At 42.1% G+C, this 25,840-nt stretch overlaps 1 protein-coding gene across 8 annotated transcripts in view; it reads right to left on the minus strand.

Moving 5' to 3' along the window:
• The window catches only part of FAM13A (family with sequence similarity 13 member A), a 290,352-nt gene that overhangs the window by 57,376 nt on the left and 207,136 nt on the right, over positions 1-25,840 (minus strand). For all 8 annotated transcript variants that reach the window (XM_077476499.1, XM_077476498.1, XM_077476500.1 and 5 more), the window contains 5 exons: positions 16,894-16,929; positions 13,133-13,315; positions 8,688-8,871; positions 5,869-5,945; positions 5,698-5,740 (listed from right to left, as the gene is read on the minus strand). In XM_077476499.1, the coding sequence (XP_077332625.1) occupies positions 5,698-5,740; positions 5,869-5,945; positions 8,688-8,871; positions 13,133-13,315; positions 16,894-16,929 (523 nt within the window). The remainder of the gene's footprint in view (positions 1-5,697; positions 5,741-5,868; positions 5,946-8,687; positions 8,872-13,132; positions 13,316-16,893; positions 16,930-25,840) is intronic.

Consider the following 25,840-nt stretch of genomic DNA (forward strand, 5'->3'; position numbering starts at 1 on the left):
ATGAACACGGTAATAAGTGAGGCAGGATATTGGCGAGGGCGCCATGTAAACACCGGGTGTCCGCCTATGTCCATAAGCTAAACTCTCCGTCGGGAGTCTCTGTACAGCAAACCTCCAAAATAACCACACTGTATCATGATTATTATGCAGCCCTATATAAAAAACTTTGACTAGCAAATGGGTGGAGGCAGAGTCTCTTGTAAGCAGTCTCGCATAGAGACCCATCTTTCCTCCTCTGGCTTCCCTACCTTGTCCCTGGACCAACAGGCTGATTTGGATGTACCCATTTCTCCGACTGAATTAATGGCTACTGTGAAGTCTCTCCCAAATGGGAAAAGCCTGGGGCCAGACGGTTTCAGGAAAGCGTACCATTTAAAAATTTTCACTCAGCTTCAGGCTCCTATGTGTGCATGGTTTAATTCTCTCGCCACTAACGGGCAACTCCCCTTGGGTGCATCACTGGCTGTAGACGACGTAGATTGGAACTTCTTTAATGCTGTACTGGTGAGATTGGGGCATAGCCCTAACATGTTGAGCTGGATTTTGGCACTATATACCTCCCCTACTGTGCAGGTTAAGGTAAATGGCTGCCTTTCCTCAGTGCTCTCCATCTAGAATGGCACAAGACAAGGGTGCCCACTCTCTCCTCTTTTGTTCACATTGCTCCTGGAACCGCTGCTTCGGAAAAACCAAGCTAACCCAAGTATTAGAGGAGTCACCCTGGAATCTATGGAACACCAGCTCTCAGCATATGTGGATGGAGGTCCTATTTCACGTATTGGACCCTCTTCTCTCGCTGCCTAACCTGATGGAGGAATTATCTGCTTACAGTCAAGTAACTTTTGGATTAATTACATTAAATCTGAAAATTTTGCCGGTTACCTTCTCACCAGCCCTTACTACTACTTTAAAAGAGGTTTTCCTTGGGCATCTATGCGCCACTTAGGCATTCAGCTTACTACTCGTACAGAGACCTTGTATGAACAAAATTATGCTCCACTACTCAAAAAGATTTGTCAAGACCTGCAAACATGGGACAGGGCGTCCTTCACATGGGTAGGCCGCATTCATTTTATTAAGATAACCATCTTGCCCCATGTACTCCTTTTCCTGCAGATGGTACCCATGCCCCTGCCTCGGTGCTATTTTACAGTGCTCCGCAGCCTCTTTACCATGTTTGTTTGGAAGGGCAAGAGACCATGGCCTGCTATGGCATTTCTGCAGTGGTCAAAACTGATGGATGGATTGGGTATACTGGACGTGTTTCAATACTACAGAGCAGTTACGCTCCAGCAGATTCTTAACTGGAGGTTTCACGTCTCGCCTTCTCAAAATTGTGCGTTCCCCTAGAAAAAACTAGTGCTGGCCACAATTTGTCATATAATCCCAGAGGTCCATCAAGAAATAGAGGCTTTTCTGACTTGGTATCCCCCTTGACCACTCACTCTAAGTATATCCCAAACTTTCAAACACGTCCCTAGCTTTGGCACCTCTAACATCGCCACTGGCATCTGTTGGAAGTTTCCCCTGGTTTCTCCATGGAGAGCAACGTCCTTTTTTGGATCCTGGCTGGGTGACAGGGATGTCAGCCTGTTTCAATTTCTGGAGGGCCAGAGACTAGCCCCACTTTCTACATTTAGTAATCGACAAGGTAGTTTCCCCTTTGATTTTTGGAGGCACTATCAGCTTGCTGACTTTATTGCAACATCATGCCTCTCAGACTCGGTCTACATTCACTGAATTTAAAAAGATGTGGGTTGCTAAAAATCCCCTTCCTCATAGGATTTCAGTCCTCTATAAATTGCTTGCTGCGGCTAAGTTCAACTCAAAACCTTTCTTTGTTAGATAATAGGAGTGTGACCTCCAGTGAGAGTTTAGAGATGAGCAACTGCACCACCTATACCAAGGATATGCAATTAACAGACCTCCAGCTGTTGCTAAACTACAAGTCCCATTATGCCTCTGGCTGTCATGCTTGTGGCTCTAAGAGTCTTGCTATGCCTCATGGGAATTGTAGTTCTGCAACAGCTGGAGGTCCGCTAATTATATATCCCTGACCTATAACATCGGACTCATTCAAGTTCAGTGGACTCTAAGACACAGGAAAATAATTACAAGCTGTTGTCGAGATGGTATCAGGTGCCACCACTAAAGCCCTTTTGGTTCATGGTCCATAGGCATGCATTGGATGGCCTAGGTATCAATCTTCCCGATTCACCAAAACACCTCCTGCTTCATGTAATCCCCTGCCTCCCTATCTCTGTTGCACACTACAAAGTGCTATACTTCACCTTCTCAATGCTGCAAAACGCCTCATACCAGTCCATTGGAAGAGCAAACATGTTCCGAGCGAGAATGAATGGGTTGAGAGGGTGCGGGAGATTATGGAAGCAGAGGAATGGTTGGCTACCTGTAAGGGCTCCCTGAGCAAAATTTGATTCAACTTGGGCAGCCTGGAGTACCTATATTTCTGACTCTGCCAAGGTGTCCTCTAGCCTAGACCTAGCGTTGTTGGCCCTTGCAGACCTGGCATTTAAGCGGCTTGTCCAGGCAGGCCTTATATACTGGAGTCAAGGCCTTTAACATAGTTGCACCCAATCGGCAGTGAACCAGATGTGAGCTTCTGTGAGCCTGCATCTTTATTGGTGTGCACAAGCGAGCGGTAATTCCTTTCATAGCGTTTTATACGTTAAAAGTCTATATTGCTTTACTCTAACCCCCCTTTTTTTTGCCTTTTGTGTTTTGGTGTCTCCTCCTGAACCTCATATGCCTATTGTCATATTGCTAAGAGTTTCCAAGTAAGCTTCTCTACCCTCTCCTTAGGGAGGGGACAGGCCTGTCCATGTAGATTGAATATCTGGGACAGGCAAGAATTTACACATATTATGCTATGATGAATTTGTTTTTCTCAAGGTTATCATCAAAGCCCTTTGATGGTTTTGCAGGACTCAAAAATGTTAAATATAGATTTTTTTTAAAATAAACACACAGCACAATACTACTACGGCATCAAGCTCATGAATACCATCGCTCTTAACCACTTAAGGACCGCCTCCTGCACATATACGTCGGCAGAATGGCACAAGCACGTACCTGTACGTTGTTTTCTAAGCGCCCAGCTGTGGGTCGGGAGCGCGCCGCTGGCGGCACTCTCCCGACCCGGTCCTGAGCTCTGTGACCATGGCCGCGGGACCAGCGGACCCGATCGCCGATCAGTGACGTTACATGCCAGGCCACACGCCCCTACAATAATAAAAAAAAAAAAACGCATAACGTCATACATAACACCTACACTGCCCCCTAGTGGTTAACTCCTTCACTGCCATTTACACAGGAATCAGTGCAGTTAAATAGCACTGATTCTGTATAAATGACAATGGTCCCAAAAGTGTGTCAAAAATGTCCGATGTGTCCGCCATAATGTCACAGTCATTACTAGTAAAAAAAATAATAAAAATGCTATAAAACTATCCCCTATTTTGTAAACGCTATAACTTTTGCGCAAACCAATCAATAATCGCTAATTGCGTTTTTTTTTTACCAAAAATATTTAGAAGAATACGTAGAGGCCTAAACTGAGGAAAAAAAAATTTTTTTTATATATTTTTGGGGGATATTTATTATAGCAAAAAAGTAAAAAAATATAGCATTTTCTTCAAAACTGTCGCTCTATTTTTGTTTATAGCGCAAAAAAATAAAAACCGCAGAGGTAATCAAATACCACCAAAAGAAAGCTCTATTTGTGGGAAAAAAGGACGCCAATTTTGTTTGGGAGTCACGTCGCACGACCGCGCAATTGTCAGTTAAAGCGACGCAGTGCCGAATCACAAAAAAGGGGCTTGGTCCTTTGGCTGCAAAATGGTCCAGGGCTTAAGTTGTTAAACAATAACAAAAAAAAAAGGGGATGTGCAAATATATATTTCTTAATATCTCCATATTAAAAGGCTTATATGGTATGAATGGCAGTATGTATTACTATAAAGATGGCTTGCATTTAGAACACAAATTTTACTGTAGCGCCGGCTCCTGACAAGCACGGGCTATATGTTTTTGAAAATTAATATTCCTAAAGCCACAGTTGGGTTTTAGGGCTAATTTTGCCAAATTATGGTTTCAGTATCAGTGTAGCTGGATTGCACTGGGTTCTCCTTGGCTGCCGCCGTCACCGCCAGCAAGTAGTAGAACGCAGTCTAGTTGGGTGAATCGAGTACCATTCTGGTCTCGGGAACCAGCCCAGTGGGAGTGTTGTCCTGCTGTGCATTCTGGGAGGTGATATTTAAGGTACTGCAATCACTTGCTTCTGGGTTCCGGTCCAGAATTGATTTTCAGTCTGTTCAGTCCTGGTCCTCCTGACCAGCCCCCATGGCCCTCCTGGCATGGGGTGCGGATCCATGCAATTCCGAGCCTCGGGCTGGATTGCCCGAGGCGAAGCAGCTGCAGGGACAGGCCTGAATGGATATGAGGCCATAATGATTCAAAGGTGGTCTGGTGCCGTCTCATCTAGGGAGAGGCCCAGCAACTGGAGAAGCATCCAGGCGAGGACTCTTCAGGAGAAGGCCTTGTGTAAGGCTGGTTTCTCAGAAGGAGCCTGGAGGCTCAGTTGAAGGACACTTTGTGGATCTATATTCATACGGTATTGCCAGACTGGCTGAGAGATACTGGTACCGTATCATAGTTCTCTAAATTTATCTACGTTCCTCAGTTACATCCAAGTCTGTAGCAGAGATTTTGCTTTACTGAACATCCTGCCGGCTGCTAGGCCTAGTGAGAGGAAGTCTATCCGGAGGTTGTGAGAATCTAGCTGTGATACGTTTATTCTCTGGATTTTGCAGTTCCAAAAAAGTACCTGAACTTCCTTTCTAACTCTTTACCTTTTATTAAGAAATGGTTATCTTCTGAAATAAATAACCCATAAGAGGATCCAGTGTCAGTTTCTGCATTTCTTTGGGCCATCTACCATGGGAACCCCTAGACGGAGGCGAGGTCAAGAAGGTAACGGTAAGCCCAACAAAACCAGCAGCTCCTTTGGGGGTCAGTGCTACATACTATAGCGGCTTTGCAATGGGGTTGATTTACTAGGGGCTCTTGCACACAGGTTGGCCAAGCCCGTTCATATTTCATCCACCCAGGCAGCACAGGTGCAGTACAGAGCTTGTGCCATCATACACATAAGCATATGATATGTGCGTATGCAAAAAAAAATTTTCCCCGTTTTTCTGCAAACTCTCATGCGCTGTACTTATGTTTACAATAGCACTGCCATATAAAAGCGTACAGTGGCACATAGCCATTCACTTCAGGCAACTAATTATGTGCTAGCAAACATCCAGTTTTTATTTTTATTTTTTACCCCTGTAAATGAACACAGGCTCACCTTTTTTACTGACATTTCATTACACAAAAGTCTCTATCCCTTTATACCCAGAATGGCACCCCATTGTTGCCGTCAGTGAGAGGCATAGTATCCCAAGGATCCAGACAGAGGCAAGCAACAGGCCGCATCTGACCCTTGGGGTGCACTTACGACACCACTGTTCTACATGATGCATATTTCCCTGCTATAGAAGATTATAAAATATTATTTATAATTGCTTTGCCCTCAAGGTGAAGGAAAAAAATAATTTCTTAACAAGGTAGGATACTAAAATCTATTTGTTTTATTAAGAAAATATTCTGACTTTAGTTACTAGGACTCACCGGTGGTAATCTCAAGCTCTCTTTATCATGATCATTCCCTTTGCTGCAAGACAAAAAGATACTTGTAACTGGATGCATTTAAACCATATACATTTCCATATTTGAAAGCACACCAAACTCCTGCATGCAGAGTGAAAGGGACCCATCTAGAAAAAAGTGCAATTATATTACCTGGGCTCTGACAATACTTCCATTCCAGCAAATTCCTGTCGGTCTACAACTTTAGAGGTGACAAAGCTTTCTGTGCTCTGAAAAAAAATTAAACACAGTGATTACACAGTATCACGTTACTCATTTAATAGAGGTAAGTACAATAAAGCACATTTTCCAATTTAAATATGGTTGGGGTAAGTAAAAATGCAGCAGCCAATTTTACAGCAACAAAAATGACAAAATAACGAAAAGAATAGTTTTGCAAATTTAAACACAACTGGGAGGTTAAAAGTCAAGCCCCTACCTACATTGCAGTTAATTTCAGCCTACATTTAAGCATTGTAAACATAGGTGCTTCAGAATGAGATGGTACATACTGTATATGTGAAGTGACAGAGACCTCTTCCTACTGTCCACCAATATAAGGAGCCTTCTACCCACCAACCACCATGCTACCTGTAATTAGTAGGGGATTCCCGAGAGCTAAAAGTTGTTTTAATGTGTCCTTCATGTTAAGATGGTTGAGAAGGTTGGCTTACATAGTGAAAAGATAAAGATGAAACCTTCATATAGCTACATCTCCTCTCACGTTACTGCGCTGACTAAACCACTGTTTTGTCATTACCATCTCCTGATGACAGCTGTATCTAGTTTTTCTTTGCAGAGTAATGTTAAGAGGACATGTACAGTGACTCTGGAAACAGTGCTTCACACTTTCACAAAGATAATCAGCTGAAGAATAAATTGGCAGCACAATTTGAATGTTTCCCATGACTTGGCCAAGTTGTAGTGTGTAGAATGATTCTTCAGTTCATCATCTCAGCTCCATGTAGCTGCACTCTACCGTCATACTAGATAGCATACTTCACATATCTGTAAAGCAGATGTCGCTATAGAATAGTCTTGTAATAACCTAACTTATGCTCTGTCCTCACATGCATATATTTGAATCAGTACATTTTATGGTGATTTAAAACAATTGCACTTGAAAAACTCCTCTAAAGTATTATTCTAGAACACTTGAACAAAAATACTTGATGTGCTCATTAAAACCCTTTATTCAGTCATCTCAGCCAGAGACTGATTAATTCAAAAAGGGAAATGTACATAGAATGCATATATGAAAATGTTGTCTTTATTTTATTATCTTTATGTGAGATTTGTATACTATATACTGTATAATAGTATCCATCATCACGCTATCTGTATTGTCATGTACATCATTCCAGGTAGGGCTGCTTCCATATGCACCTAATGTGACCGCATAATTTTCTTTTTTGATTCATTTTTGGTTCATGCAAAAATACTGTGCAATACTGTATCAGGATGCATAACAGGTAAAGAATATGTACCAATTATTCCTTAGGATACGTCGAAAACTGCTATGATGGACAGACCTCACCAAACTTTGACAGTAGTAGGCTGCTAATTTGTAAAAATATAGCTAATGGGGTGAATGGATGCACACTAGGAGGTTGCCACAGCTAGGATTTTTTTCTCAGTGAGTTTCTTGGTAGCAGGGCTAAAAACTACTTTAAACAAACTGTATATAGTTGGTTGCCAACGAGCGAGCCGAGAAGCCGGCCACTGCATCCTTAACAACAGATGACTCATCAGCTGTCCGCTAATGTAAAAAAAAAAAAAAAAAAGCTGCTAGAAAAAATAAATAAAAACACAACACCAAAACAAAACCAGGTGTAGGGTCCACCCCCCCAAACTTGTACCAGAGCATGCAGCCCCAGCAAGTCAGGAAAGGGTCAGGTATGGATTTGAGGGGAGGGGGGAGGCGCGGCGGGGCATCCCATTAAAAAAGTCCTTGATCCTTTTCAAAACAAAACCAAAAAAAATAAATAAAAAACAGCACCGCAAAAAGCACAGATGTGAACTATATCCATAGAAAACCATGTTAATTGGACTGTAGTGCATTTCTGCAAAACACATAGGTGTGAACGTGAAGTCAAACCGGGAACCTGATTGGTTTCCATGCAGAAATGCACCAGATTTTGCACACTCCAGTTTTAGTAAATCAACCCCATTGAGGATGTGTGCTTGTTAAAGAGGAGACCATCCCAATTCTCTCTCTATAGAGAGAGCTCTCCCTCTATAATCTATATGTACCCATCTCTATAGATATCAATTTATACACAAACATTTTCTGGCCCACTGAAGTATACAGAAGTGCATAAAAAATGCATATATTGTGCATTTTCATACATTTTTTATTACATTTTCAATTTCTTATAGGTAATCACATTGCAGCTTGTCATCCTATGGTTGCAAGCATCTCCCCTGGAAACTTTATGTGCTCAGCCACAATTCATTTGCCATAATACCTGCAATGTGCTCAGCCACACCAGGAGCAAAAAAAAAGAAGAAACAGGAAGCACATTCCCTCATGAGATCACTACAAGAAAATCATCCTCATTGGCTGGAACCAAAATTGCACAAAGCATGAAAACGCATGTCAGACGCGCTTAAGAAAACACACAAGGAAAAAAAAATGCATGACAGTTGAAGCAGACAGATGTGAGTAGGTCCTAAAACAAAATCCTTGTATTATATATTTGTAGTGATCTCTGTATCCAGCTACCAATTAAAATGACAAATATGAGGGTATACATTTTAGCCATTAGAGTCATTATGTTTTTACTACCAAAAACTAAAATTCCACACAAAAATGCTGATGTACACAACACTGACCTACCTGCAGGTTACAGGCAAGCTTGCCTAGGAGATTGCAGGAAAAGTCCAGCTCCAATTAAAAAGCATCAACCCTTGCTGGCTCGGTTTTATTACCAGATATGATCCAATTCACTGGATAGAAAGATTTCACTCACCAGTGTACTTTCCTGATTATCATTGAGTTCAGAAAGCTTGCTGCTGGATTTCTGTCTTTTTGGTTTGCTTCTCTCTTCAATGTAACCAGAGCAATTATCCTGAAGTTTCTCTACTTCCTGCAACAGTCCACAGTCCTCGAGGCCACCACACCCTGAAGGGATGTTCTCCTTGTTAATCATCTCCCTAAAAACACAAGAAATCTTTAATGTGCGTTTTTACAAAATAATGCAGACAATCGCTAGCAAAGTACAGCTTGATTGTACGACATAAAAATCAATAAGTCATCGTTTGACATTTTAAAAAGGTGTTTACAGTAAAATAAAAAACACTGTTTTCACAACTGAAACACTAGTACTGGTAGAAAAGCCAAAAGCAATATAGGTAAAGTGTTAGCGAAAACAAAAAAACTTTGTTTTTGTTGGATAGAATAGGATTTTTTTTTTTTTGGTGGTCTGTACCCAATTGGGGAGACTTCTCTTCTTGTCCTGTCCTGGAGAGGCAGCAGGAAACAACAAAACATGCATCCAAAAGGAAAGGATAGTTGTCACAACAGGTTTCCCCATTAGGAGATTTCTCCTTACTTCCTGTTCCTGCGGCAACTCAAACTAATGAATTTCCTAACGTTTTCCATACTGGAGTCAATAAGGAAGCAATATGAAACCAATATTTCTCCTTTAATCATCATACTTCATTTGCATCTTCCGGGTGAATTAACCACTTGAGTTCTGGAAGGTTTTACCACCTTCGTGACCAGGCCATTCTTTGCTATTTAGCACTGTGTTACTTTAACTGGTAATTGATGCAGAGTGATCTGAGCCATTAAAAATGAATGGGCTCAAATCACAGCGCACAGAATGCACCTGTGATTTGCACAGTAACTTGGTTCAATTTAGATACAGTCCAGTGTGGGCCAAGGCTAAATGATCAAAAAAAAAAAAAACAAGATAATATCAAAGTCAACTGCATATGTATTTACCCAGTTTGCTGAAACCCAAAGCCAAGCTTTGGTATAACTACCTGTCTTAAAAATTTGCATATGCGCAACTAAAGTATCTCCTGATTTCACTCAAATAGATTTATGCAACCAAGAAAAACATGCCTTGTTTGAAGTGCAAGTTCACTTTTTCTGAAACAATTAAAATTGAAACAATGCCCTCCACACTAGAACCGCAACCCCCCCCCCCTTCCCGGAACTTTTTTCTGGGGGTGATGAGTTGGTACCCACCCAGCTGATGTAGTGATCCGAGGATTTTAAATCCCAGCTCATCTCCCCCTTCTTTCTGCAGGGCTTCCAGGACAGATCAGAGGGATTCTGATTGTTCAACGCTGGCACAGAGAATCGCTCTGATCCGTCCCAGGAGACCTGCAGAAAGAATGGGGAGCAGAGCGGGGATTTCATACTCCCAGGCTGCATGGCCACTGACAGCTCATCACCCATGGAGGCAATTACAGCAAAGGTGTAAGGTGTCACTTCACTGTTTTATTTTTTTCTGAAAACATTGGCTAACCCTTCAATTTTTCTTCTGTAAAAGTAAAGTTAAACAAATAGGTCAACAAAAAACAAAACAAAAAATAAAAAAATTATTCCCTGTCCAAAATTAAGTGGGCCCCCACTGGAGATCCAAACTTACCTTCCCTAACCTTTATATGGCGACAGCTCCCTCTGTGTTCATCTTGTGTACAGACAGTTAATCCACCACAAGGCACACAAACACAGTGCCATATACATGCTAATAAATAAGTGATCACTTTGCTTGCCCTTAATCTCTTTATAACAGAAGCAGCTACTTTTGAAAGCTTGATCAACACATTATACTGCAACAATGCCCCTTCAACATACCCATACACTGTACTGCAGCAATGCCCCTTCAACATACCCATATACTGTACTGCAGCAATGCCCCTTCAAACATACCCATACACTGTACTGTAGCAATGCCCCTTCAACATACCCATACACTGTACTGCAGCAATGCCCCTTTAACACTAAGGCCTCATGCGCACAGGATGTTTTGCCATCTCTCCTAGATGCCTTTCCTTCCGGCAGCAGTGTTTTGGCAGAAAAAAAATGCTCATGGCTTGTAATGCGTTTAGGCATGAATTTATTTTACCGGCCAAAATAATAATTTATTCTGGCCATTGAAACGGATTAATGCTTAATCACTAAATGTGCTTAGTGTTAGCACAAGTCAAGTCTCATCTCTGACAAAATGGGGCTGCTCCTGGTTGCGCTGGTAGTAAGGTTATTTTTCTGTCTAAGCGCCCATGTCTGTAACCTCCTCCAAACGCCTGTGTGCGCATACACACCAAGGCTAAAATGCAGGGGTGTTTAGAGGCAGAAAAACAAGAAAAAATAAAAATAAATCAGATGACCCGAACGGCCTCATAAAAAAATAAATAAAAAAAAAGTATTAGGCCTAATGTAAAAAACGTTGCCACTTGAGGAAAAATTTAGTTCCGGGCCTCTAATCCCTGAATCCTTGCATCAGCCAAAGCTACTGCTATGATACATGCTGCTAATATTAAAATTGCAATTCCTGACAACCCAGGAAATCTGTTTTCAAGGCAAGAATGGGGTTTCATCATTACAACCCATCAGGGGCATTGCTAGGTTTACCAAAGATCTGGGGCTAAAGGCCAAAGCAGCAAAGTAAAGAAAGTCATACCCTTGGGCGGGCATACACATGTATATAATGTGTGTGTAACATTATATATTATCATTACATCAGGGTCCCCAGAAAGCCCCCCCCCCCTTTACAGTGGGGTCACCAGAGAGCTTGTCATGTTACCTGCCACAAGATGCAAATTCTTACATACAGAGAGGCTAGAGTATACTGAGAGGGGAGGGGCTAGAGCAGTGATAGGCAATTAGCGGACCTCCAGCTGTTGCAGAACTACAACTCCTATCAGGCATAGCAAGACTGACAGCCACAAGCATGACGGGACTTGTAGTTTTGCAACAGCTGGAGGTCCACTAATTGCATATCCCTGGGCTAGAGTATACCGAGAGGGGAGAGGCGGGCTAGAGTATACCGAGAGGGGAGAGGCGGGCTAGAGTATACCGAGAGGGGAGGGGCGGGCTAGAGTATACCGAGAGGGGAGGGGCGGGCTAGAGTATACCGAGAGGGGAGGGGCGGGCTAGAGTATACCGAGAGGGGAGGGGCGGGCTAGAGTATACCGAGAGGGGAGGGGCGGGCTAGAGTATACCGAGAGGGGAGGGGCGGGCTAGAGTATACCGAGAGGGTAGGGGCGGGCTAGAGTATACCGAGAGGGTAGGGGCGGGCTAGAGTATACCGAGAGGGTAGGGGCGGGCTAGAGTATACCGAGAGGGTAGGGGCGGGCTAGAGTATACCGAGAGGGGCGGGCTAGAGTATACCGAGAGGGGCGGGCTAGCTAGAGTATACCGAGAGGGGAGGGGCTAGCTAGAGTATACCGAGAGGGGAGGGGCTAGCTAGAGTATACCGAGAGGGGAGGGGCTAGCTAGAGTATACCGAGAGGGGAGGGGCTAGCTACAGTATACCGAGAGGGGAGGGGCTAGCTACAGTATACCGAGAGGGGAGGGGCTAGCTAGAGTATACCGAGAGGGGAGGGGCTAGCTAGAGTATACCGAGAGGGGAGGGGCTAGCTAGAGTATACCAAGAGGGGAGGGGCTAGCTAGAGTATACCAAGAGGGGAGGGACCAGCTAGAGTATACCAAGAGGGGAGGGACTAGCTAGAGTATACCAAGAGGGGAGGGGCTAGCTAGAGTATACCAAGAGGGGAGGGACTAGCTAGAGTATACCGAGGGGAGGGGCTAGAGTATACAGAGGGGGGGAGAGGCTGGGTGTACAGAGTTTCCCCCCCTCCCCCTCAGTCTGCACTCACCTACTCAGGAGCTGTGTGAGAAAGTTCTTCCCGACTCTATGATATGGGCAGAGAGGAGAGGAGACTCACTCTCACAATGATCTCTGGCTGTCAGTGAGTGCCACGGCTGTGTGGGAAGCGCCATGTCAGACAGCCCAGGACACTCCCATTGTAGGGCTGGCCCTGGACTTGGGGCTATGGGCCGCAGAATCGGGGCTCCAGCCTCAACAGCCACCCCTAACGACACCACTGCAACCCACACAATCTGCTATAATACACCCTGTGTAATACAATCAGCACTATTTTTATTTTTTAAGGGAAAAAACACCTTTCATGAGATGATTATTGGTATAAAATTACAGCACACACAATGACAATCAGTCATTAGTTCTCTGTTCAATCACATTTAGCAGCCCGAGATACACATTGGACTGATTGTTTGCAATAACATAATTATTGAGCATTCAATGTGCAATGAGGTTTCTAGCACATAGAGAAAGCTTTTGTAGATACATTATTCATTAAGAAGAGAAATAAACTGAACTGTCTGACAGGTCCACTTCAAGACTACTGTGTACTTAGAGTCCCAGTATTTTCTTACATGTCTCTGGGCTTTTTCCGACTCTCATCTTGCTCTTTCAGATGTCTTCGCCTCTGCCTTGCAGACAGGCTTGTGGAAGGCGATGATGTGCCAGACTCGGATTCCTCTGAACTTTGACTTCCAGGACCAAGAACATCAAAAAGATGTTGCTCCACAGCAGTCCTGATTGTCCTCTCCAAAAGTCTGTGAAGAGCAGAAAAGCTGTTGCAGATGATGCATGCACACTGAACACATCTATTATGTAGCATCTCAATTCTTCTAAATTGTCCTTTTTAGTATTATGCAAACATGTCCGTGAATCAGTAGTTCACACACAGATAACTCTTCAACCTTCAGCATACGTTACCCATTTCATTAAAAACACAGAACGTAACAAGGTGAAGGAAGAAAGCAGCCCATGTGTATTTAGCCAGGACAGCCCATGTGTATTTAGCCACAATTCAAAAATTGGGGATGCTCACATTTTATTATTTACACTACTTTAATACAAGTACAGGATGAGGATCTACCCGCTTACAGAGTAAAAAAAAAAAAAACAGATCACAAAAATTGTCTATTTTCAAAAGCCAGAGCATATATGCACCTTAAAAACATTCAACTGGTGCTTTTTTTTTTTTTTTAGGGATCATGTCAATTGTTGTCCTTGGATACGGTATTATAGATCCTTACCAGGGTCCCTTAAGTGAACGCTGCCACCTCCTAGATTTCACCAGTTGGCTTCCAATTTCAGCATTAGGGCTCCATTCACACTTATGCAACTTTGGACATGAAAGTCGCATGACAAATTACAGCCCATTTTTTTTTAATGGCACCTATTCAAAATGGTGCAACTTAAAATGGTTGTAAATCTGCAGTGCATGCAACATGAAATGGCATTTTATCCCCTGTGCCTGTCTGAGCCCTCAGAATATCTCTGATCAGTGGGCGCATCTGCATATCGGAGCTCAGGAGCTGGGAGTCATGACTCCACTGGACTCCTCTGCTATCTTCTACACTAGCACGACTGCAGATCTCCGAGCTGACAGCTGTCCACGCCCCCTCACAAGTTACTGACCAATCGGAAATGGTGGAAGGAACTTCAGCATGGGCAATAACGCTAAGGCACGGAGCAGCCAATCGTGAGTGAGCCGGAGGAGGTAAGGAGAGCGATTCATTAGAGAATGCTGGACACACGCCCCCTTCTCTCATGCATGAGAGAAATACATAGTCTGTCAGTCACAGGAGCTGGGGGGTGGTGACACTTGGTGGCGGTGACATTTTTTGGAATGTGACCCTGCAAGAAAAAAACTAGAGGATTTAACATTGCTGGATTTTATACTGGACCTTTCTTTGCAAGACTGGGGACAGATATAGCTTCTGATGCTTAACTGTACCAGGTAAATGGCTTAGTTTATTTTTTATTTTTCAGGTTTAAAACCACTTTAAAAGAGGCAGAGACTTTGAAAAAGTGCCTGAACTACTTTGGTGTGACTTTTGATGCCACTCGTACTGGAAATTGTATGATTTTGGAGACGGGCTAAAGTGAATGGAGCCTTAAAGCGGAGTTCCAGACAAAAATTGAACTCCTTTGAAAACATAAGCACTCTCTTTTGGATTTTTTTTTTCCATACCTTTTTCTTTTATTTTCTTGCTGGCTCCTGTCCCACAGCGCCACGGCACATCACTTCCGCAGTTTTATCCAGAACCTCCTCCTTCCCCGTCGCCTTCTGGGACCTGTGTGTTCCCGAAGACGATGGGACCATTCAGAAAGCACTGCGCAACTTACGCATTTGTGCTGTAGGAAACAGGCTGTGAGCCTGCAAGGCTTCACTTCCTGTTCCATTGAGTAAGAATGCCGAGGCCTGCACCCGGAACCAGACAGACATGTTGGCTTTGGGTGCCAACATTGCAGTCTCCCTGGACAGGCAAGTGTCCTTATGGTAAAAGTCAGCAGCTACAGTATTTGTAGCTGTTGACATTGAATTTATTTTTCACCCAGGCTGGAATTCAGCTTTAAGGCCAATTCCAGCCAGAACATTCGGAAAGGGGGAGGAGGTCTAGAACCTCAAGCCAGGTGACCACAGTGGAAGGGTAATGTCCCCAACGTGGGCTTGGACAGCTTAAAAAAAAATAAAAAATAAAATAAAAAAACACACAGGACACATCTCAGTGACTCCTTATTTCCTTGCTAAAGAGAATCATCCCAAAAAAGAACTGTATACAAGACTGAAATGCATATACAAGGCAAAATTGAAACCAATAAAATATTAGTTCTACTTTAAATATTAAAATAAAAAAAATCTATCTATATATATATATATCTATCTATATATATTTTTTTATTAATAATTGTGGCCTCCTATACATAAAATGTGTTGAGACACTTACATTTTCTCCTAGTCCCCCTGCAAAGTCTTATATATACCTCCTGCAAGTAAAGTAATGCAGCATCCTGTGATATTGTGGCAATGTTACTGTACTGCTTCTGAATTCAGAGCAGAGTTGTCACCATCAGCACCTGGCCACACCTAGTCATGTCAACGGCTTTCTGGTCTCTGTTGCTGAAACCCTCCCACTGTAGTCTGCAGTATCTGGGAGGGGCAGCGTGCAAAACAAACTACATTTGGCTGTCAAGGAAGGTTTTTTTTGTATAGGTTTTAGGTTTAAGCCTAGTACACACAATGAAAATATTGGACAAAATATGATCACCCTATTTTTTTCTATGCTAATCTCATATAGAGGAAAAGCAAATAGGTTACTAAAGTTAGGAAAATTCTTGTAAGGGTCCTTTCACATGGGGCGGATCAGTGCTGATCTGCCCCGTGGATATCAGTTTGCTCAGCGGGGATCGCCGGAGTGATCTCCACTGAGCAGGAAGATGACAGGTCTGTCTCTGCACACTGCACAGGGACGGACCTGTCCCAGCGCCGCTCTCCCCTATGTGAGATCGGGCAATGACAGACCGCAGTGTCCATCATCACCCAATCCGATCACGGATGGAAAAATAGCTTTTTCCTCCGTCACACTTTTTTGGATCGGAGCGGCTCGGATGTCAGCGGATATGTCACCGCTGACATCCGACGCTCCATGGAGCATCCGTTCAGATGGTCCATGTGAAAGGGGCCTTAGGCAAATACAACTTGGGAAGTGATGCAAGGTATTGTATGGTAATGTATACATTAGTTTCCAAGCATGCGTGGCCTATGTCGCTCAATTTTTTTATACAGATGAATACTCTGTTTACATGAAAATCGTTCATTCTGTAATTGCATGGGAAAAATCTCCTTGCTCGTCTCTTTGGATATTTTAGCATGAACTGTTCTGAATGGCTCTCGAAAGCCGTGTACTAACAAATAGATTATATTCTTATTGTGCGTTTGGGCATTAGAGTGGAAGTGGGCTTGCGATTGGGGTTCCTCCACCTCCCAGGGATGGCTGCAGTTGCTGACACATTTCTGTTAAGTAGGTATGCAGCGCAAATTATCGCGCTGCAGACCCGCACTGCGATTTTAAGTGTCAAATGAATAGCATCTCAAATGCAAGTCCTGCGATTTGTCACACACCTCGGCAATTTCAAATCGCGGGCAGAATCGCGGCAAATGTGCCCACGATTCAAACCGCTGAAGTGTAATTTTAGGTGGTAAATAGGTTTTCAACTGCACATCATTCAGTACTCTCCAGTTCTGTAGTAAACAAGACGTAAATCTCAAATCCTGCTAATCACTATCCTACCTCCTATCTAAAGGCACACACACTAACACACAAAAAGCTTAGTCACTTACTCTCTACCAGCAGGGACGGAGCTGACCTGGGCCACGCTGCAAAAAGAAGAGAACAGTTGCATTAAGTGGCATACTTCTCTCAAACTAAACACGGCACAAGAAAACAAAATTAAAAAAATAAAATTACAGCCTTATAGGAAGCTCTACCCCCCTCTGAGAAGGTTTGCATCATCTCCAAAAGTGGATTAAACAGTGATCCTCTGTCAAGATCTAATCTCCTACATACACACATAATGCAAACTGCTTTTATATTGATGTACCCAATGATAGCATAATTAGACTCCCCTGCACAATGTATAACCATACAAAAATTATTTCATTAAAAATGTGCTGAGGGCATTCTAGGATGGGCAATTTTTGATTGAATTAATATTTTGTGAATAACACAAACATGCAAGATATTTCACACAAAAAAAATTCTAAGAACGTGGCTCTACAAAAAGGGTTATGGTATTGTTTCTGAATGATAGAGGGGGGGGGGGGGGGGGGGGGGAGAAGAAGATAAGAACTCTCTCATTTTCCTCCCCCCCCCACCCCTTCCCTACCCCCAGTAGTGTGGGGAAAAGTTAAAACCTCTAAAACATCAAAAGAAAAGAAAAAATAAAAATCGAAAATCGAACGGGTACACCTGTTTCTATGGCACCAACCAAAAGGTGTGTTTTTTTTTTTTTGTGGAGCTTATCCATATTTCCAGCTATTTTACCAGCATAGGAGAAATATTTTCAGAGCACAGACAGCAATGGGGGGGAGAAGAGGAGGTTACATCAAGTACACAAGAGTTCAGAAGAACAGATCACGACATGACGACATCAACACCAGAGCAAGCCCCCAGGAGAATGCATCTCCAGAGACAACCTCAGTCACAAAACCAGGCCTGCAAGACAAAACACTGCCAGCTTATAACCTTGGAAGGTCCAAACCTTACACTTTCAACCCTAGAAGTCAGGAGAAGAAGTTTCCATGTTAAAAGAGAAGGCTGCCAGACAACCAAAGCTCATTTAACAAGAAATCTAAGCATAATGGAATCAAAATGAAGCAACCTGAAAATGGTTGCAAATAACCTCTGAGACCATTAGAGCGTTAAAGGGTATGAGCCAGCAGCCGCCCCAGACTGGTGACAAAGACACCAGGAGGAAAAAAAATGTAAATAAAGCATCCACACAGTACTCGGGTATATCTGGGGTCTAACAGAAGAATTGTGCAGACCTGCCTAGACTTGAATACAGAACATGGTGCTAAGAAGCTTCTGGCTTGACTCAGTCCAAAAAAAAAAAGCTTCCACACCTATGGAGTGAGGAGTAGCAAGCCTCAGCTACACTACAGAGAAGAGCAAGGAAATGTCTCAAGGGAAACTTATAGGGCTGCAGGCATCGCTTAGAAGGAGAATCTATGCACAATTAGGTCCCAAAAAAGTGCTCGAGATATACCCTATTCCCAACCTTACCTGAAGCAGGGACCCAGTGTAAATGACTGTCCAGGGGGTAAAGTTCACTCCAGTGACGGTATATGCCTGCCATGGAGATGAAGAGCACCCAGGTCTGCAGACCCCGCTCTCTCTCTGGCATGGAGACCAAGAGGTGAAGAGTATAAGATTGCAAGATTAGGTCAATTGTCCTATGAGAGAGGACCTCAACTTCTTCCTAGAGGGAAAGGCATTACAACACGGACTGTAGGCAATGTCCAACTGAGTCCATTTTGGGAAATTACTTAAGAGTCCCCCCATGAGAAGGAAACCACCTGCGAGTCAGACTAGGTTCCCGGGTATGGAGATCTCAGCACATATGCAGTAGCTGGGGCCAGATTTTAGTTCCGACAAGAGAAAGGCAAACCAGATCCCGATTAACCGTATAGGTCAGAAGGATACTGTGGGGTAACAAGAGGAGTTGTACAGAACCCAACTGTTGGGAGTCACTGAGGAAGGGAGGGAGTATACTTCTAAGAAACAACTCCAACACACAAAACCCCATGTGGACAAGGCAAAGATATGGGGAATCCAGGAAAATAGGTAAAGGTGTATTGCTTTGTGCAGTAGCATAATAGGGATAGTGACTGAAGGGGTTCCACGAACAAAGGTTTGGCCTGTGGGCCAAGGAGATCCTCTGCACTTAAAGGAATGAGAGGTAAGTTACACAAGAACCCGTCCTGATGCAGCCTCCCACTTGTAAAAGTGGAGGCGCACCTTCGAGCAGAAGACATTATCAAGGTGTTAACCGACCCACTTGCAGCTAAGTGGGAGTCCCCCTCTGAGGCTCCAACAGTGCCTACAACTGAACATATGAGAGAAGGGTGGGCTTCCTCCAACTGGATTAGGGCATTACAATTTTGGGGTATTTCTATTCACTTCATAGCCCAATGGAGATTGTCACTACAGGTAACAACTGATGGGAGACCTCTTATGAACCATCTCATTCAGTGGCCAGACTCCCATCCATCCAAAGGCATTAATCCTTAGATCAAATTCCTACAGACACACTACAAAGTATTGTGGAAAGTCTTCGCATTAGCGAAGACTATTAAAGCTACTAAGGGGGAGAGAGCAACTGAATAATGCCCTTCATTTTGGATGTACTTATAGCTTACACAACTGAAGTGTTCACAAACGTTTGCCCATTTAGCATATTATTTTGGACAGCTTGATATTAGATAACTTTGGAAGAAGAAAAAAATAAATAATAATAATAATAATAATAAAAAATTTTGAGTGTTAGACCCCTTTCACACTGAGGCACTCGAAAAAACTGCCCATAAAAACGGACGTTTCTGTAGTGCTTTTCAGGTATTAGTGGCACGCTTTTTTTTCACGGTCATGCAACACAAAGAACCCTTTTGAAGCACTTCCCTTTCATTTCACTGGACAGGGGTGTTTTTGAGGAGCTTTTTTTAAGCGCTCCAAAGATGCTGCTTGCAGGACTTTTTTCAACGCCCCGCCAGCGTGCCGCCCCAGTGTGAAAGGATCCATCGATATTAATGGGAAGCCATTTTTAGGAGCGTCTCAGGTGTTTTTTTTAGCGTGAAAGCCCATCAGTGTGAAATGGGTCTTATTTCCTTAACTCGCCTAATGATACATTTCTCCCAGAAAACAAACACTATTAACTAAATGACAGCAATAGAATATTACAGTAACTTAATTTAAAAACAATACATGATATTTTAGTTATCTTAATTTAACTTGCAAGAATAAACAGCGCTTTACTTTATTATAGAGCTGCACAAGTAATCGTCAAGAATGGTTATTGCAAATTTTTTCTCTTGTTGTGATTTTGATAAAATTATTTCCCCATTCTTTCTATGCAGAGAATGCTCTGCTGAAGCCGACAGCCATCAAAAGAAAAAAAAAAAAAACACACACACACACACACACACACACACACACACAACACGACAACATTCTTTATCAGTGGAACGAAGTATAAACATTGTAACAATTTGTCAAGACTTCGGTGTAAATGAGGAAAGTTCAACCCCTTAAACACTAAACCTTTTTCTGAAATTTGTTGGTTAAAATCATCTTTTTTTGCTAGAAAATGACTTAGAACCCCCAAACATGTAATATATATATACACATACATACACACACACACATAATTTTAGTAGAGACCCTAGAGAATAAAATGGTGGTTGTTGCAATATTTTATGTCACACTCTATTTGCGCAGCGGTCTATCAAATGCAATTTTTTGGGAAAAAAATGTACTTATATATATTATATATATATATACACACACACACACACACACACACACACACACACACCAGTAAAGTTAGCCCAAATTTTTTTTGGGATAATGTGAAAGATTTTAAGTCGCGAGAAACAATCTTTTTGTTGTAAGCAAAAAAAAAAAATGTGGTTCTCATTTTGGCCAGAATCGTGCAGCTCTACTTTATGCATTTGCAAATGGAACATTATCTAAATGTCAAAGGTTTCAGTTGTCCTATTCTGGAAACCTAATAAATGAAAGAGAGTCTACAAAAATACACAGGTGCACACTTTTCCAAGCAGAAGGGATTGTTTTATTAAAAGCATAATCAATGTTCACATTCTGCATGTGTGCCCAAAAGGTAAACACCATTCAAGTAAAGGCTCAGCATAAAAACATCCCTCATCCACAAATGTTCCTGTATCTTTCTATATGTACCTACACACAAACCTAGTTCTGATGAAAAATAAGAATCATTCCCCATCCCCAGAGTGAAATGGGTTTCTAAGCACAACACAAATTCTCAGAGTGGAGATCTCCAGGGATCGTTTCCTTCGGGACAATTTCCCAGGCTTTTGCCGCCACTGTTCAAATTGTGCAAGAAAGCCCCACAGGAGGCAGAGAGCTCCATACATAACTAAAAAACATTTTCTTAAGAAAAAGGCTTCTACATTTTTGTTTATTTGTATTTTTTATTTATTTTTCGGTTTTACACTTACTTGACTTTTGAGTTTGCTACAACACATACCAAGGCAAAGGCAATCTATAGCGACTACAAGAACACATTCCTTCAACATTTCCTAAAGCTAATGATTAACTATAGAGGTAATAAGCGTAATCTAGTGGCAGTAATGCCAATAAAGAGGTTTAAAAGAAAAAGAAAAAAACCCACAACACTAACCTGTGACTCGTATAAACTATACCTTATGCATTATTTATTGTATAAAATGTTAGTATTTTTAAAGCCGCTACTCCCCCCCCCCCCCCCCCCCTTTTTTTGAAGTAGGAAAGGCTAAAGCCTTTGTCAGTCCAACTGTAAAACTAACATTAGGTGCCTACAAAGAGTTCAAATAGTGCAAATTCCCCTTTAAATGAGCAATTCACCTTTACAAAATAAAATAAAAAAGGTCTGGCACTTGCAATCTATCCTAAATATCAAAGTGCTTTGTTTCAAACATATCAAAGTGAATATCGCATATTACAAATCACATAAATGTAACGTCCAAGCGAAAAAAAGACAGAAAGAAAAATAGCCCAAACTAGTGTCCAAGACCAGACTGATCCACAAGTGTAATTTCTGCTGTAACAATAGTCTCCCAGCTTCTTTACCGCTTGTGCTCAATATGTACAGTAGATGTGCACTCACCAAAATTGTATGACCCCTTTTTACAGATAGGTCAAAGTGTTTTTTCAGGGGGTTCATAAAGTGATGATTCCCAGATCCTCTTTCAAGTAGTATGTTCACTCAAAAGGTAATAAAGCAGGAAATAGCAGATAAAAGTAACATAGTGTAGTATTTATTGAAAGAAAAAAAAAGAAAAAGCCAATAAAAAGTAGAAGGTTACGCTCTCATTCTCCAGTGCCTGAAAACCAACACCAGTGTATATAGCCAATGTTAATCATAATGCTCCGCCATACCACTCTCACTGGTCGGCATGCATTCCAAGATTTGTGTCTAGGCTCATGACATCACATGGGACCCAGAAATGATGGTCCTTGCGCTTCAAATGTACGTTTCACCAGGGCGGCATCTTCAGGAAGTGGATTTAGGATAGATGGCAAGCGCCAGACCTTTTTTGCTTTATAAAGCCCTGGTACGTTTTTTTTTTTGCCATCTGTGTCCCATTGGAGAGATATCCCCTCCTGTTGACACAGCAGGAAATCTGAGGAAACCTTGCCAAAAAGTCAGGGTAAACCACTCTTAATGTTCACAGAAATAAGCGCCCCTCTAAAAGATTACCCCACACGATTTCTGTTGAGACAAATAAAAATTGTAATTTTATTTTCTTCACTTTCAGTCCCAGCGACAGTGGTCCATTGTATACACCAAGATTGGCAAGGGAAAGAGTGGATCTATGCATGTGCCATAACTGGCCAATCCCTGTACAGGCATACCCCACTTTTAAGTACGCAATGGGATTTACTAAAGCTAGAAAGTGCAAAATCAGGCTCACTTCTGCATAGAAACCAATGATCTTCCAGGTTTTATTACCAAAGCTTAATTGAACAAGCTGGGGTTAGAAGCTCATTGGTTTCTATGCAGAAGTGAGCCTGATTTTTCACTTTCTAGCTTTAGGAAATAAACTCCATTGTGTACTTAAAAGTGGGGTATGCCTGTAGTATAGACGCACTGAAGCAGTCTCTGTTGAACCAGCTGAATTTCGATCCATGTATGGCCAGCTTAAGTAATGGAAGGGGTAGTAACTGGAAACAAGAGTCAGAACACCAATTCTATAAAACGATCTTATTGGAAATACAGTCAAGATTCACAATATGCAAACATGTTGGCCCTGTTTTTCACTGTATTGGTGAGTTGCCAGAGAAATCTATTACACACTACTATGCTTGAATAGATTACTGAAAACAGTTTATGATGTACTGTAGTGTCATTACAGTTCTTAATGGTGTGTTGGGCAAGTTATATTTTGACCAGTGCAGTCTTCTTGCTTATTACTTCACTGGGTTTAGGCGGCTTTTTCTTTTTGCAGATTGGAATGGAATTTTGCTTGTATAAAACAAAGACCAGTTGTAGTTCAGCTAATCATATTATAGATTTAATTTTGTCACAACAAAAGAGGGGATTTACCTTACAGTTCAAGGCTATCGGACTGACACGAGACCCACAAAACAGTTAATAAATCACACTTTGGCTCTAATGACCAATTCCTGGCATAGAATGGGCACATTCTTTTGTTTTGTTTACATTGGTGTGCATCGATGAATGAAGCTCTGTATTCACTGTACTTGGTACATGAAAACAGTACAACCCACTTAATACTAAATGGACTTTTCTGAAAGCCTCCAATAAGAAGTGCCTATTGTTTTCTCAAAACATATTGTTCTACCCCAGTACTTACATTTTATAGGTAAAATACAGGCTACAACAAGCAGGTTTTTTCTTGAACTTCACTTTGGGGCTAAAATAAAGGGTACTTTCAGCAGGCAGGGCTGGTGAAGCCCAAACTGATCCTAAAGTATTACTAAACCTAAAAATGCATTGCTTGCATTAAGGCAAAAAAAAAAAGGGTCCCTGTGGTGCCCCAACCCCTTTCCCTGTGTGAAGGGGGGAGAGGGGAGAAGAGATCAGCACTGTGCAGGGCTGAATCTTTTCTCCCCTTACTTCCATGTTACACTGCATTTGAGCAGCAGCCATTGGCTCTTGCTGCTGTCAGAGGAAGTGGGGGCGGTCCTAAATCCAGCTGTGCAAGTCTATGGAGCGCAGCTCTGTAGACACAGCTCGAGAGAGTAGGGACTACCTCTCCCCATAGCCAGCAGCTGGCTATGGCAGTCCCCCAGAAGAAAAGAAGGAGCCAAGATCCCCGCCAGGGGCCCCAGAAGAGGAGGATCGGGGCCACTCTGAGCAATACTACTGCAGTGTTCGTTACAAAAAATAAAATAAAAATAATATGTAGTTTGGTAACACTTTAAAGGTAAAATCCAGACTAAACAATCCTTCCATACAAGAGGCATGGGTGGCTTCTCTTGTACCCACCTCCTTAGTACTCTGTTGCAGACAGCCCGTAGTAGGAGGATCTGCTGGGTCCAACCCATATCTCTCTGCTCAGGCATATATCTTGGTTTTCTAAGGCCATTGCTGCACACAATGTGCATTTATACACTCTTTGACAAAGGAGGACTAAATTCAAAAAAGGAAAGATTTTGTGCCAAGATGTTAGCTTTAAATATACAAAAATTACTACTTTTTTTTTTTAAACTTTCAGTAAAACTTAATTTATTATCACAAAAAGCACGATGTATTATATTTTTTTTAATACAGGTGCTCTTTAATTAGATTCTATACCCTTGATGTCTCACCTTCCTTCCTTTGAAGCTCTCCAATTAGATTCTTCTAAACCGCCGATGTCTTGCCTTCCTTCATATGAAGCATTGTGGAGCACAGGTTATGCTCCAATAGCTTATTTTCTGGTTGCAAAAGCCAGGGAAAGTGTCACCAAAAACCAGAAGTGACATTTTACACATCACTTCTGGGTTAGTCCTATCAAATGGATGTTCACAGTTTCCCTCCCCTCCCCTTGACAGCCATACAGGCCCACTTTCAGATCTTAAGCTCTCTGCAGGCTGAAGACAGAGCTGATCAATCAGTGGTGTTTGATCGCTTAGTGCTCTGTCTTAAAGCCAGCCAAAGACAGCTGCAACTGGGATCGGTGTGGCAGCCATCTAGGGAAGTAGAATGGTTCATTTTTTTTTCCTAATACCATACTTCTTTTTAACCACTTAAGCCCCAGACCATTTTCCAGCTAAAGGACCAGGCCCCTTTTGCGATTCGGCACTGCGTTGCTTTAACCGTCAATTGCGCGGTTGTGCTCCCAAACAAAATTGGCGTCTTTTCCCACAAATAGAGCTTTTTGGTGGTATTTGATCACCTCTGCGTTTTTTATTTTTTGCGCTATAAAAAAAAAATAGAGCGACAATTTTGAAATAAATGCAATATTTTTTACTTTTTTCTATAATAAAAATATCCCCAAAAAATATATAAAAAAAAACAATTTTTTTCCCCTCAGTTTAGGCAGATACGTATTCTTCTACATATTTTTGGTTAAAATAAAAAATAAAAAAAATAAATAAAATAAAACACACTGCAATAAGCGTTTATTGTTAGGTTTGTGCAAAAGTTATAGAGTCTACAAAATAGGGGATAGTTTTATGGTATTTTTATTAATACATTTTTATTTACTAGTAATGGCGGCGATCAGCAATTTTTATTTTGACTGCGACATAATGGTGGACACGGGCAATTTTGACACATTTTTGGGGCCATTGGCATTAATACTGCGATCAGTGTGATTAAAAATGCACAGATTACTGTAAAAATGTCACTGGCAGTGAAGGGGTTAACCACTAGGGGGCTGTGTAGGGGTCAAGTGTGAGTAGTTTTTTTTTTTTTTACTGTAGAGGGCGTGGCTTGGCGTGTGACATCACTGATAGTCTTTCCCTATGACAGGGAAAAGACATTAAGTGACAGGCTCACTAGGAAGCACAGTGAGAGGTTTGTTTACACTTACCTCTCCC

Source organism: Lithobates pipiens, unplaced genomic scaffold (assembly GCF_037356315.1).
Source record: "Lithobates pipiens isolate NorthernLeopardFrog02 unplaced genomic scaffold, aLitPip1_a1.2 Scaffold_13, whole genome shotgun sequence".
Lineage (NCBI taxonomy): Eukaryota > Metazoa > Chordata > Amphibia > Anura > Ranidae > Lithobates > Lithobates pipiens.